Source organism: Rissa tridactyla, chromosome 8, assembly GCF_028500815.1.
Source record: "Rissa tridactyla isolate bRisTri1 chromosome 8, bRisTri1.patW.cur.20221130, whole genome shotgun sequence".
NCBI lineage: Eukaryota > Metazoa > Chordata > Aves > Charadriiformes > Laridae > Rissa > Rissa tridactyla.
This window is the reverse complement of record NC_071473.1, coordinates 5,885,103-5,898,843: the sequence shown is the minus strand read 5'-3', so window position 1 is coordinate 5,898,843 and position 13,741 is coordinate 5,885,103. Positions and strand designations below refer to the sequence as shown.

At 46.1% G+C, this 13,741-nt stretch overlaps 1 protein-coding gene across 3 annotated transcripts in view; it reads left to right on the top strand.

Moving 5' to 3' along the window:
• The window catches only part of CACNA1H (calcium voltage-gated channel subunit alpha1 H), a 252,900-nt gene that overhangs the window by 216,732 nt on the left and 22,427 nt on the right, over positions 1–13,741 (top strand). For 2 of the 3 annotated variants that reach the window (XM_054211964.1, XM_054211963.1), the window contains exons 24-29: positions 178–267; positions 1,132–1,345; positions 9,334–9,485; positions 11,453–11,562; positions 12,718–12,851; positions 13,430–13,500. In XM_054211964.1, coding sequence (XP_054067939.1) covers positions 178–267; positions 1,132–1,345; positions 9,334–9,485; positions 11,453–11,562; positions 12,718–12,851; positions 13,430–13,500 — 771 coding nt within the window. The remainder of the gene's footprint in view (positions 1–177; positions 268–1,131; positions 1,346–9,333; positions 9,486–11,452; positions 11,563–12,717; positions 12,852–13,429; positions 13,501–13,741) is intronic. The other variant, XM_054211965.1, reaches the window with a different exon arrangement.

Genomic DNA, 13,741 nt, shown 5'->3' with positions numbered 1-13,741 from the left:
TTTAAGTCACATATGGAAATAGGTAAAAGCAAGCCACAATATGTTGCGTTTCTCCACCAACTTCAGGCAGACGATACGTTGGAGCTGTGGATTGGTTTTGCTGAGCATTGTCTGTTGTTAGTTTCTTTTCTGGGAGCTAAAATGCAAGACCGATCTCTTCTGTTTGTTTTCTTGTAGGCCCTCATGTCCTTGTTTGTCCTCTCCTCCAAAGATGGCTGGGTGAACATCATGTATGATGGTTTGGATGCCGTGGGTATTGACCAACAGGTAAATGTACTGTGGAGTTCAGATGTGTTGCTCTCAGAAGTCTCACGCCTGGATGACTCTGGTGTTTGTCCCAGGAAAAGAGCAGAGCTGTAAGACCTTCTTGAGGTCCTGACTGCCCATTGTGCTGCCAAGGTTTTCCATCCTCCGCTGAGTAGCTTTTACAGTGGCTGCACCCCATGTAGTACACAAACAAACACTGACGGGGTTTTTGATTAGGTTGGTGGTACGTGAGGAGGGCCACATGTGCCATTGCACTGCAACTTCACGGAAGGCATGATGGATAAGAGCAAACTCGCACAAGATGGGAAACAACCTGAAACGTTGTGAAAGAGACATTGTTAAGTTTGTGTGTTATGTGGCATTTGCAAAGGAAAGTCAAGAATCTTAGATGAGTGGTACCCCATCGTACCTACAGTAAAACTTTGTACTTAATTTTCCCCTGCTCCTGAAGATCTCATAACAACTGAGAAACGTTAACCGTAAGCCCACTTCTCAAAAAAAAAAAAAGCTGGAGTCTGTCTTTAAAGTCTTTAACTAAAGTGATGTCACAGGTGAGATGATGCACATCCACTGCGATTTATTTTAAGCTGTGTGAAATAAACGCCCAAATAATTAAATCCTGTAAGCCAACTTACAGAGGCTAGGGTGGGTTTTACAACAAAAGTAAAATTCTAGTTGGTGAGAAAGTGCATGAGAGGAAACTGGTTTGGGAAAAATCTCCTCACTCCTCCTAGCCCTCTCCTCCTCCCCACAAAAGTGTACTGTGCTGTCTTATTGCTACAGAGTGACCAGTATCCTGACTTATACACATCTTGTCTATGCCAATTCTCTTCTCACTTGTTTTGTAATTCCTCACCTCACCAGCCCATCCAGAACCATAACCCTTGGATGCTTCTCTACTTCATCTCCTTCCTGCTCATCGTCAGCTTCTTCGTGCTCAACATGTTTGTGGGAGTGGTGGTGGAGAACTTTCACAAGTGCCGACAACACCAGGAGGCGGAGGAGGCCCGGCGTCGGGAGGAGAAGCGGCTGAGACGCTTGGAGAAAAAGCGCAGGAGTAAGGAGATATACCTGTCTGGTCGGTAGACTGCGTTACAAACCAAAATCTTTCTGAGCCCTGCCTGCTCCCAAAGCAAGACTTTCATTTTTCTTTGGTTTTGTTTCCATGGGATTCAAGAGGCTGTTTTGCTTCATTACCTCTTTGGCGGTACCTTAAGTCTTGGGTTGCCAACACCCTGGAATTGTCCTCTACAAGCCCGATGTAAAGCATTACCTGTTTACTTGGCTGGGGAGAAAATCCTCCTCCAAGCAGAGTCCTCTCCCACTCTCTGCAAGGCAAAGGGTGTCCCAAGCACCGAGCGGGAGCTTACGGTGTGACTGAGGGATGCAGTGAGTAAACAGCTGCGATGCTTACTGTGTGCGTGAAGGCCAGTCCCGAGGGTAGCCCTGTGGCTTAATGTGCCGCTTGCATCTGATGATGGTGGTGGTTTGATTTATTAATTCTTTTCTTAGACGAAATAATTGCGATGCTTTTTAGAGTCCTAGCGCATGGCCCCGCATGCCACAAACATGCTGCATGAGGGCATGAACAAACCGACAGCCCCGGGGAGAGGAATGGAGCCCCAAGACGGGGCTGTCCAGAATATTCTCTGGAAGATGTCCATTACAAGAGATGCTTGCCCCATCGCAGGCTGGGGGAGCCCTTCGCTGCTGAGCAATATGCTGGGACTCAGTTTGTCCTTGCAAACAGTCCACATGGAAATACTGGCCAGATGGAAGGTCATTAGGGTGCAACAGAAGGCCTTTAGCTGAAATCTGCTTCTTGGTCGATCTAGTAGGGACCATCAAACCAGACCAGAAAAATACCTGAGCTTGTGCTCTTTTCCTGACCCAAACCTTCCCAGGGGTTCTCGTGTATTAATTCTCACTTCCGCTGCTCCTTGGCAGGCTCCGCCAGGGACAAGCTGCCTATAGCATCTGGTGGGTATTCCCAGGGAAACTGCCAGGAAACCAGCCACGCTGACTTCCCAGCCAGTTTTAGTGGACAGGAATAGCCTGTATTAGATGCTGGCAAGCATTTTTTAGAAGTAAGTGAGGGAACATGGCTTGGCCACTGTGATCAAAGATCAGTTTAGTCAGGGATAAGGTTTGAGTACTTCTGGCCCTGCTTGCCTCAGCAATCCTGTGGCTCTTTGCCTAGCACTGTGCTGCCCTGTGTAATCTCCTGTAAGGACCTAATATCTCATTGTGACAAATGGCTAGTTGTCTCCCAAACATCAGGCCATAAGTAGCCGTTTTCAGCTGGGAAAACTGCAGTTAGATGGAATAGCCTTGTGCCTGGCTCCACGGACATAGCAGACAGAGGCTTTGCTAGTAGAAACCCCAGCCACTTTCCTCCGCCCATCCACACTTGAAGGGCAGGCAGCTGTATCCCCCGCAGCTCCTCTCCTGCTCTTGTGGTCCTCTATATTGGAGCCATGGGAGACCTCAGCACTAAATGTCTGTGCCAAGGTCTCCACAGGGCCTTAACGACAGACTGACCTGATACCACAGTGAAGGCCAAGCCCATTTCATTTTAGTTGGTTGTGAGTTAAGTAGCTGGGTTAGAATGAAATCTAGATCAAGCTAGCTAGCCGCAAACAGACATTAAATCTCTTCAGAGATTTAGAAGGATTCAAATGCAGCTTCATTTCCCTTTTTGCATTTTGGTTTTTGAGTTTGAGGTTGCAGCTAGGATTAGAAGTGGAAATCCTGAAGGCAGCATTTCCAGCACAACAAAAAAAAATCAGTTTCAGGCTCTCAAGAGTCCCCTTGCTGGTGCAGTATTTCTACCCCAAGGTGCTGACCCAAGAAGACGTTCAGATATACTTAAACTTTATACAAAAAAAAAAAGAAAAAGAAGATTATTAAAGAACATTAAGCATCCTTAGAGAAAATAGACTGGGGCACAGGTAAGGAGGGGTAGCTTAACCACAGCCAGTTGCTGTTGCTGATTAGTAAGCAAATCTTATTACAAGCCTGTCTGGGGCTCACTTCTTAGACACCAAAAAGAGCCAGTCCCTGTCAAAGTGGTGGACACTGTTACATATTGCCCCTCTTTATCCAGCTATCTCGAAGGATAGAGTCAGGGAGACATTTCAGACTGCAGACCCAAGCATTGCACAGATGTGGGTTGTAACATTTCACTGAGAGCACACAGGGAGGAGGACGGCTTTCTGGAAGGTGATCAAGTCCAATAGAGCAACTGAGAGGCTAAACGTTTGGCCATGTGCTGGGCTTCCAGGAGGTTACCTCGGATCGTCGGGCTCCGAGGTCTCCTACCTGCCTCTGTTCACATGGACAGCTTGGCATCCAAATTTGAGTTGTTGACAAGGTGAAATCAAACATCTGATACACATTTTGGAAGATTACTATTTACATTTTAATGGATTTTTTTTTTTTTATTTAAATGGGAGCAGTTTTCACCTCCTTGGTAATTTAGAAGATTGTGGATTTGGTGAAAAAATGTGGCAGACTCAGAAAGATGTGAGATGTGGTTGGTGCCGTGCGTGGCAGAGTCTCTGTGGGGCAGTGTCTGCGTGCACGGGCAGGCGTGGGACACTGCACGGTGACGGCCAGCTTTCCACATGCCCCAGTGCCGTGTGTCTCACCCATAGAGAAGAGCAAGTGAGAGGCCAGTCCCCATGGGGCGGGATGGGCACAAGAGACAGTGATTCTGCAGAAGAGCAAGGAGGCTACATTGGAAAGGCTAGCGGAGAGCCCTGCTTTTACTTCAATTGTCATTTCTAGCATTTGGCCTAAAGTCACCATAAAGGCAGGAAGAATTAGGGCTGTTAACATGAGTAAAATCCAGTACAGCTAACAGATGTGCTATCTGAGCAACACCCATCCATCTGGACTTGCCCTGTCTGCCTGGCATCTTGTCTTTGCGTCCCGTCTCCTGTCTGTAATGTGCTCTGTGTGTAGCCACCATGAGTGTTTCTGTGTATTGAGGTCTTTGGACATCTGTAGGTACCTACGCACACAGAAAAGACACCATTGAGCTGCAGTAGGCTTGGGCTCAGGCCTGGGAATGGGTTAAGCCTCAGTTTATCAGTGCCTGGACAGTCCCATCCAAGGAGGCCATGGGTACAAATCCCAGGCTCTGCAGGCTGGGTCCAGGATTTGGACCCTGTGTGCAGAGCTGTGAGCCTGGCAGAGGGATTGCTCTGTGGAGGACACAGCCCTGCAGGAGAACATGGCTCCTCCATTGGCCCCCATGTGGCTGGGATGGGAAATCATCATGTGTCTGTTTTGGGGGTAATTTTCAGGCCTTTTAGGCACCTGGAGGAAGGTACCTCTCAGCCCACATTGCTGCTGTCAAGCAGCACCTCAGACCTTTCCAAAAAGTTTCTGAGGGCCACTTTCACGAAGGGATTGGGACAGGGTGATACCCCACACCCCTTGTCATTGTGTCTTGACTCCAACTGCTCCTGTGACAAGTATCACTTGAGGCACTGGCAACGGAGCTCATGGACCCAACATATCAGCAAGGCACTGCTGTCGTGACAGCAGCAGCGGCCGCAGGGTCCAGCCTTCATGACGGGGCTGCAATAAACTGAGCTGAGGCCAGGGCCAGCACTGAAAGAAGGCGCTGGGTTCACCAGTTAACTCTGCTCACGTGAGAAAAGAGGGCAGGGGATTGAATATACCATAGAAATGCATTTGATATATATTTTAAAGGCAGAACTGCACAGCGTTGTTTTTCGTCTGAAGGTAAAAATTCAAGACAAACTAGAATATTTTTCTGATGCAACCACTACCTCCATCCACTGTATCTACTATGTAAATAAGTGTAGTGTAATTTAATAATCCTGCAGCTCCTAACCTTTTAATGAGGTTTTCAGAAGACACAGACCGAAACCAGCCTCCCCAGATTAAGGTTTTTGATTAAAACCACATGGATCGTCTTGATCTCCTCTGTGTTCAGCATACGGGGCCAAATCCAACCCGCCTGTATCTGCTGTGAAGGCAGCAGCTGCTGGGCCGCTGAGCAGAGCACGATGTCAGGTCAAACACAGGCAGTCCCTGGGTTTCAAAGGCTGCAAGCGGGGTCTGGGTGACACTGTGGGCCGAAAGCAGCGCAGGCAACGCTGGAAAAACTCAAAATGCCTGATACAGCCCAGAGAGGTCCTAGCTGGGGAGCAGAGAGTGCCTTTCAGTAGTGTCACCAAGTCACTGGTCCCTGGGAAGACCGTGAAAAGTGATAAAAGGCAAATGCTTTTTTCCTCATTTCCACTCTGTAGGAGAGGAGCGTGGCCACAGCTGTGTTTCTCTGAGGCATTTCCCAGAGCTGAATGTCTGGGTATTGTAGAAGGAAGAGGCCAGTTTTGTTTTAAGACCCAGCAGAGATGCCTTTCAGAGTACTGACTGTAAGCCTTGCTCTCTAGGGGTGAGCGATCGTGGGCAGCACACAGTGGTAGTTAAGTCAGTCCATCCTCTCAATGCCAGAACCATCACTGTATCCAGCAGAAACATTTGAGCTGTAACTAAAATTTTGGGCACTGCAGATCCGAGTGTTTAGTATTTCCAACTAGGGAATTATAAAACCGTCTTGCTTATTTTTCCAGGCAGCTGCAGGTATAGAGCTACTCTGTGCCAAGCATGCATATAAACCCATTAGGGCTTTCTAATGTTTCATGCAGAGGAGAATAATGGAGGAGCTGTAGCTAGCAATTGTAATGCCAACCTAAATGCTTTTAAGCTAGGAGACAGTGCTTCATTAATTTTCACGTCAGCAGAATCACAAGCAAAGAAGTTTAAATACTCTTCAGAGAGGTGAGATTCAAGCATTAGCCAACATCCAGAAGTGGGGGCGAGAAAGGACTGTGGTTTTCCTTTTGCTTATATTTGATGGTTGCTCCTTTCCTTCCTGCATTTCCACCAATTCAAACCATGAGCTCAGCTGAGGGGATACTTGTCTGTGTTTGATAAAAGTCTGCTAGTTGTCTGGTTGGACTCTCATCCCAGAAACCGTTTCCCTGGAGAAACCAGGCACAGGTTGCATTTTGCCAACTGTGATTAATGATGCACTAGATCTCCTCCCTTTGCTGTGCCCACGTCCCCATGGTCCACTGTTCTCCTCATGCAGGTTGTGTTGCAGACTCCACGTCTGTGGTTGAGCACGCTGTAGCAGTAGGTGTGTGCAGTGAACACTTACACCCAAACTGAGGGGAATAACATAGTATATTCTCACTAAGAGGTAAAAATGCGTGTCTGATCTGAAAGGAGGCCAGAACCCCTTGCTGTGCTGTTGACTGAAGTAAAACTCCTGTTCCTAAAGGGACCGGGAATGAGCAGTGACCCAGCAGAGCTGGGGGCCTCTGAAACACAGCCGCCCTCCTGCTTGGAGCGGGTCAGAGCTGCACTGAAGCTGTGTTGCTGATCTCTCACTGCTTTCACCCTGCTGCAACCCCTCTGCCTTCACAGGATCACCCCAGCCTAACACCAACATCGCTGAGAGCAGAAGCTGGCCTGTCCTTCCTGCACACCCCTGCTCACCACCGTTAGCCTCGCATGAGCGGTATCTCCTCTAATGGACATTGCATGGGTTACTGCACTGAGCATGACAGTGTTGTTGCATGTGTTTCGAAGCGTTGTCAACTTTATCCCAGACTGTCCTTGTATGTGTCCCCCCAGGAGAAGTTTCTTTTTCGTCTGTTAACCTGGCTTTAGGGATGTAGTGCATCCTAAACGAGTATAAGGCATTTCCTAGAGCTCCCTCATCCCAGTTCAAGTTAAACCTGTCCCAAGTTTTCTGAGGAACCAGTTGACCAGGCATAGCCAGCGCTGAGCAGTGGCAGAGTGTACAGACACAGATCTCTGAGATGCTTTCACGCAACAAAACAGACCCACCTTCATGGCTGGGTGGTTCCTCCTTACTATTTGTATTTCCAGCCCATGTAAAGAGAGAGCTGTGTTGCTGACAGGCAGCCTACAAGGTTTTCTGTTCAGCAGCTTTACAGTGAAAAATGTCTTCTTGTGATTATGCTTTAGAATTAGATAAGTAGTTTATAAAACATAATAAACATCAGATTTTTTTACTGAATAGTTAATGGCTCCATTTGGGCAGGTTAAAGAGTAGTTGCCATCACCTGCAGCCTCTTCTCCTTATGTGCTGCTATCCAGTGTATTCGCACACTGCCCATCACTGCAAACGTTCTGAGATCCATTAATCAACCATTAGTCATTAATAAATAGTCCCTTAATATAACATTTAATTATTTGGGGTATTCTCGGACTTCCCAACAAATTGGTTTTTTGCATTCCCAAGAAGACATTTCAAACAAAAAAAAAAAAAAGTGTGTCGTAATTCTGAATACACATGAAAGCACATTGTACAGACTTAAGTAAACATTATACTGCAATGCTTTTATTATTATTTTTTAGACACATTGGAAGATTAGCCAAGCTCAGTAGCAAAGACCTCCCTACCAGTCCAAGATGACCAGTAGGACTAAGGCACATGAAAGCAACAGAAAAATGTATTCAAAAACGATTGTGTTTGCTTTCACCTTGTTTTTCCACACCCATTAGCAGAAAAAATAAGTCTAGGTGACCCTGGTCAGAAGGAAATGTTTTTCAAATGCCTCCGCTCCACTTGTAACTACCAGAAAAAATATCAGTTGAAAGAGAGCAACAGATGCGGTTTCCCTTTATCCAATTTATTTTAGGATTTTGGACTCTAATCTGGCATCAGCTGCACTACTGGAAAAAAAAACACACACCCCCCCCCATTTCAAGAGTCACTCCATTTGAAAGATATTAGCAGTATGAGAGGAGTGGAAGATGTATTTCAGGGAGGCACTGAGTACTTTTGGACTTCTTTCCCTCCTTATTTTTAAGGTGAAGAAACTCCTTCTTCCCAGCTCCTCATGCATTTAAAGCAGAATTTGCTGAAACATTTGCAAAAAGAGCCTCCCTGTTAAGAACAATCTTGCTCTGACTTAGTATGACCTAACGTGTCTCTTCCACTTGCAAAATCTACAGTAATGCTGACTTTGGCCTTAAGTACACTTTTTGAATATTTACATTTCTTAAGTTTGAAAAGAATTTGACTCCATCTGAGTGCCCACAGCCATCTTGTGGTCACAGTCTAATTTAAGAGAGACACACACAGTAAATACAACTGAGTCACAGGGCAGCGTCCAAACACTCTCCCTGGAACAGCCCCAGGAACTTGCTCATGTGCAGAAATTTCCCCATTTCAAGGAGAAGAAAGGAGGAGTCACAACCAGAGGCAGAGATATAAAATTCATGCCGTCATAGCCTGAATGATTTTTTTAGATGGAACCATGCCCTGGTTATTATATTTCCAGAGGAGCTTGTGCTGATAGTCTTCGTAGAGACAAATGCTGAACTCCCCCCCGCTCCATTGCTGTTGATGCTCTCCTGTGTGCTACTAACCCTCACGCATGTGCCCTACTTTGCCACAGGCATTGCTATGTTTTCTTTAGACCTTTAAAATACACCAAAAGTCTTCTGTCACAGAAGCTGAGCTCAGATTGTGTTCTTCTCTTACGTGGAATATACCTGACATCAGCGGGATTAGGAGAGGTGCCTATCAGAGACCTGCACTAAGCCTTTCCTCTAAACTGGAGTTGAAGCTTTGCTGGGTTTGAAGCTTTTCTCTTGGCTTTGGGTCTCATTTCCATCCTGCTTCTCACCCTTTCTGGTTTGTGACAAGAGTCCCATTAAGTGCAGAGGTTGTCCTCTAGCCTGAGACAGAGCAGGAAAGACAGAGAGCACCTGGGAGAAAAAAGGACCTGGTTGTCAAAGCTGTGGAGGTCCCTTCTGCAGGCACAAGAGGTTTGGCTCAGCGTGGTAACGCTACTGCAGTTCTTGAAGGCCTCGCTGCTAGGTAGAACTTGGCCATTTCACGTGGCTTGCTTGAATCGGTTCTCCCATGGGGTTTGCCCTGCATCTGGGCGTGTGTAAGATATGACCCACAGGGCACGTTGCAATGGCTGCCAACCGTGCAGCAGGGCCTGCATTCATTGCGTTGCCTTTCTTTCTCTTTTTCTACAGAAGCCCAACGTAGGCCTTACTATGCTGACTATTCACCAGCACGGAAGTACATTCACACCCTCTGCACCAGCCACTATCTCGACCTCTTCATCACATTCATCATTGGGGTCAATGTCATCACTATGTCGATGGAGCACTACAACCAGCCAAAGGTAAGAGCCACCCAGCAACATGTTGGCTGTGAAACACAGCAGCATGGGGTAGCAGAGGACCTGAGGACCATTCAGGCTTCCCTTGGGATACCATTGACCAGTCTGCAGCTGGCCCTGCTTCCCTGGGAGCATTCCCTGTTGTTTGAAAGCCTCAGCAGGCTCCAGACTCAGCATTGCAATCCGTCTAACTTCTAGGCCAGATGGGAGTCACTTGCCTCAGCCAAAAGTTTGATTTCCATGTTCTTGCATAAAAAAAACCAGAATAAGGCTAATGGAGAGTGAACTAAACTTCAACAAGGAAAAAAACAGTCCAAATATTTCCTGATCACAGACATGACTGACCCTCAAACTGTAAACCTTTCTAGAGTTTTAGAATATTCCACTAACAGATAGAAACATGAAGTTAACGCATGCAGAGCAACTTTTCTTTTCCTCAACGAGTTTAGAATAAACCAACTCTTAAATACAACCCTTCTTTTCTTTATGTATCATACAATCGTTCTTTCCCAAGAAAACCTTTGGCATAAATCATATAGCCTGTCTATTTGCCGCATGTGTTAATCTTCCATCACATTATCATTCATGGAGCTCTGGGCTTGGTGTTTACATTTCTAGTATCGCATGGTCTGCCGGATAACCTGCAAATGCCTCCTGGAAGCTAAGCCAGAGGGGCACCAAGCCTGTGTGTTTTACGCCAGCTGATTCCGTGCTGTTCTGCCCCCATAATTCCTTTGCATAACAGCCTTTGTTTCACATGTAAATGTTATGTATCCAAATTAGGTCGTATTTATACTTGGTTTACATTCATGTAAAACATACTGTTGTAAGTCTGAATGCAAGCCATCACAAAAGATAAGAGAATTCAGGCTCAGGCAGCGTGCTTCAGATGAAATAGTAAATTGTCCCACATACTTTTAAGTTGCCATTTTATTTTAGACACTGGAACAAAAATAGGGATAGTGGTGCGTTGAGGAATGCCAACAGATGAAAAAATTTCCGCTCTTATTCCCAAAAAATCAGTGCGTGGTCATGCCACATAGCTGGGGTCAGCAAAGCACAGTCATCACACAAATGTGAGGAGGAAAGCTTTCCTGCGTCCTGAGGCTTCCTCTGTCAACAAAGCAGGCATTGCTTTGCAGACTCCTCTATTGCATCTTATTTCCAATTGTGTCTGTTTTGATGTTGACTGTTACCATTTTTTTATTGTGAGAGACCTATACTACATTTAACGAAATTCCCTTTCCCTCCCTCCTCTCCCCAAATCCCTACCCAACCGGAGCTGTTTCACTCTGCAGCTATCTATTTTAAGGTCCTAGCAAGATTCTTTTGCTATTATTGGCCTACGGTTCCAATGAAATCCATTGTAAACACTCATCAGTGTAAAGTATAAACACTGCAGATTCCTAACTTCCGAGAGCAGCTCTATAGAGAGCGTGAACATTGCACCAAATATGGACATACTTTGCCCCGCTCTAGAGATGTGACATTCTTCAAGAAGGCAAGATTTAATCCATCTCCAACGTTATTTATTTTTCTGAGGGTTTTAAGCAAAGCCATTGTCCTAAGGATTGCCATGCTGGAACAAAGAAATGATCCATCAAGTCTTTTATTCTACCCAAGACTAGAGAGTTTAGAAGAAGTGAAGTTTATTAGGGGAAGGGGTAAGATTTTCTCTCTGTCCCAGAGTCTGAACAATTTATGCATTGAAGCTGGGGGATTGATAGCTCTTGTCATTTTTAGCACAACTAGTATTAGTGCTTATGAGGTTTTTGCTTGCATCAATGTCTAATTCTTTATTTGAATTTTGGGGTGTGATTTAGTGCAGTTTTGTAACTGAGCTCTGCAAGCCATTATGACTTTACTGCTTACATCTGTGTGCCTATGCCATCTTTGTGCCTGCCAGTCCCTCTGCAGGGGCTCTAGGAGAGGATAGCGTGGGCTGGTCTAACTGGTGTCTCTCTTTTCAGTCCCTGGATGAAGCTCTGAAGTACTGCAACTATGTGTTCACCATAGTTTTTGTGTTCGAGGCAGTTCTGAAGTTGGTGGCATTTGGTTTTCGAAGGTTCTTTAAGGACAGGTGAGAATATTTTAAACTCCTGTGCATTTGGAATAGAGCTGTATTGACCTAGTTTCAAAGCCAGATGCTGGGTAAATGTAGCGTCACTATGATAGTACTACATGCTGTGTGCAAGGAAGAGCAAAGGGCTGTCTCTCCATGGGGGCAAACTTTATAGTGTAGGAACTAAAAATTCTAAGAACTACTGGTACTACTTTGCAGAGGGAATTCAGGAAATATTACAAAATTCTAGATACGTTCTTTCCCCCAGTATCTGCCTCCCTCAGGTCTGACTGGCTCAGCTTAGAGGTCAGAAGCAACCTGTTGGTATCAGTCCAGTCCTCAAAAGAGTAGTTTTGGCAACCTAAGGTCACAAGAGTCCCTAAAAACAAGTCTCCTTTGAAGTCCAAACCACCCCTTTGGTAGTCTGCTGGCTTTGTAAAGCCTTTGGCAAAGACAGTGGTAATTGTGCCTTCAGATCCCAGCTGCAGAGAGCTACGGATCTTACTCTGCCTCACATTTAGCCGGAAGCAAATATACCTGAGAGCGCATTGTGGTCTGGCGACTTGCTGGGGAGCAGGGTAAGATTGGACACTTTTCCACAAAATCAGCTTGTTTGCCTCATTTATCCTGACTGAGTGGTTGGAGGCTCCTATGAGCAATATAGGAATTGCTCCTATATAGGAATTATAGGAATTATGAGGGAAATTGCGTAGCAAAGGCCCTCAGCCGCTTCAAATCTTACTGTCTTTCTGGTGCTGGTGTGGAAGGCCCTCTCAAGTGTTAGGCTGTAAATCAGTGAAGATACTCAAGTGGAGTAATTCAAGAAACAGGTGACATAACATAGCAGCTGTATTGCACTACATTAAAGGTCCCTCTAGCCTAGTATCATGTCCCTCTGAGTGGCTCCAAGTGGATAGCAGGGGGACGATAGGGACTGGGAAGTAGACAGGGACACTTCGCAGTCACAGGCTACAGCAGCCTGTGGCTCAGAGGCCGTCTTGTGCCATCTGCAGTGAGTTGATTTCCTACCACATAGAAGATCATGAACCCAGATACGAGAGAGGAGAGGCATTTGGGATTTACTTGTGCTTGTTATTAACAGATAATTCTCTACTCTTGGGTGTCTGTCCATGTATGATTAATTCTTCTGTCCTTCCTCTCTTTGTCTGTTAGGTGGAATCAGCTGGATTTGGCCATAGTTCTCTTATCAATTGTGGGAATCACGCTGGAGGAAATTGAGATGAACGCTGCGCTGCCCATCAACCCCACAATAATACGCATCATGCGGGTGCTGAGAATAGCAAGAGGTACGGCCTGCTCCATAGGTGTCCAACCCTCACTCCAGACATGTCAGGAAATGGTTTGGCCGTTTATTCTTCTAGTCCTGCTGTTTTTCAGTTTGACTTGGAACAGTTAGGTGATGAGGCTGCAAAACATCATTTCAGAGACAAACAAGGTGGGGTTTCATGAGTGTTTCCAGTGGCATCTTAGATTGGTCTCTAATTCAAACCTGGGATCGCAGACCTTTTATATTGATGCCAGGTAACAGCGGGAAGCTGTGGAAAAGGGAAGATCGGAGATGGAGATGATGCTCTTCACTGATGAAGTGTCTCCCCATCACTTTCCCATTTCCCTGCTAGGGCACGCTGGGGTTCTGGCTTTTGATCTGTTTTACTGATGTCCTTAACATTAATTGGTGTGGGAAGCAGTCAGGACATTCGGATGTTCTGTGGGCCGTGCCAGGATGCAGTGAGCTTGCCATCTGTATGAATAGATGCAAGAGAGATGTAAACCCTCCCTACAAGATCTGAAGCTAGGTTTCCTTTATGGCTTTTGCTTGAAATATTTCCCAGCCCTGCTGACCAGGATTTGATTCTCATTGTAGTGCTGAAACTGCTTAAAATGGCCACCGGGATGCGAGCTCTCCTGGACACAGTGGTACAAGCACTTCCCCAGGTAAGCCCCCAGACTTCATCCACGCCCAGCTTGTTCCCCTTGGTGGACTATGCCTTTTGGGCCTGGAGACAGCTCTCCATCATGTTTGGTGGGCACTAGAAGCCACCTGAGAAGGATATCAGCTTTGTCTGCTGCCACCAGTGCCTTGGTAGCAGAGTTTTGCATGGCACATCCTGCTCACATAGTGTGTGTTAGATGGGAGAACCAGAATGATGGAAAAAGAGTTAACAGAGAGCCAATT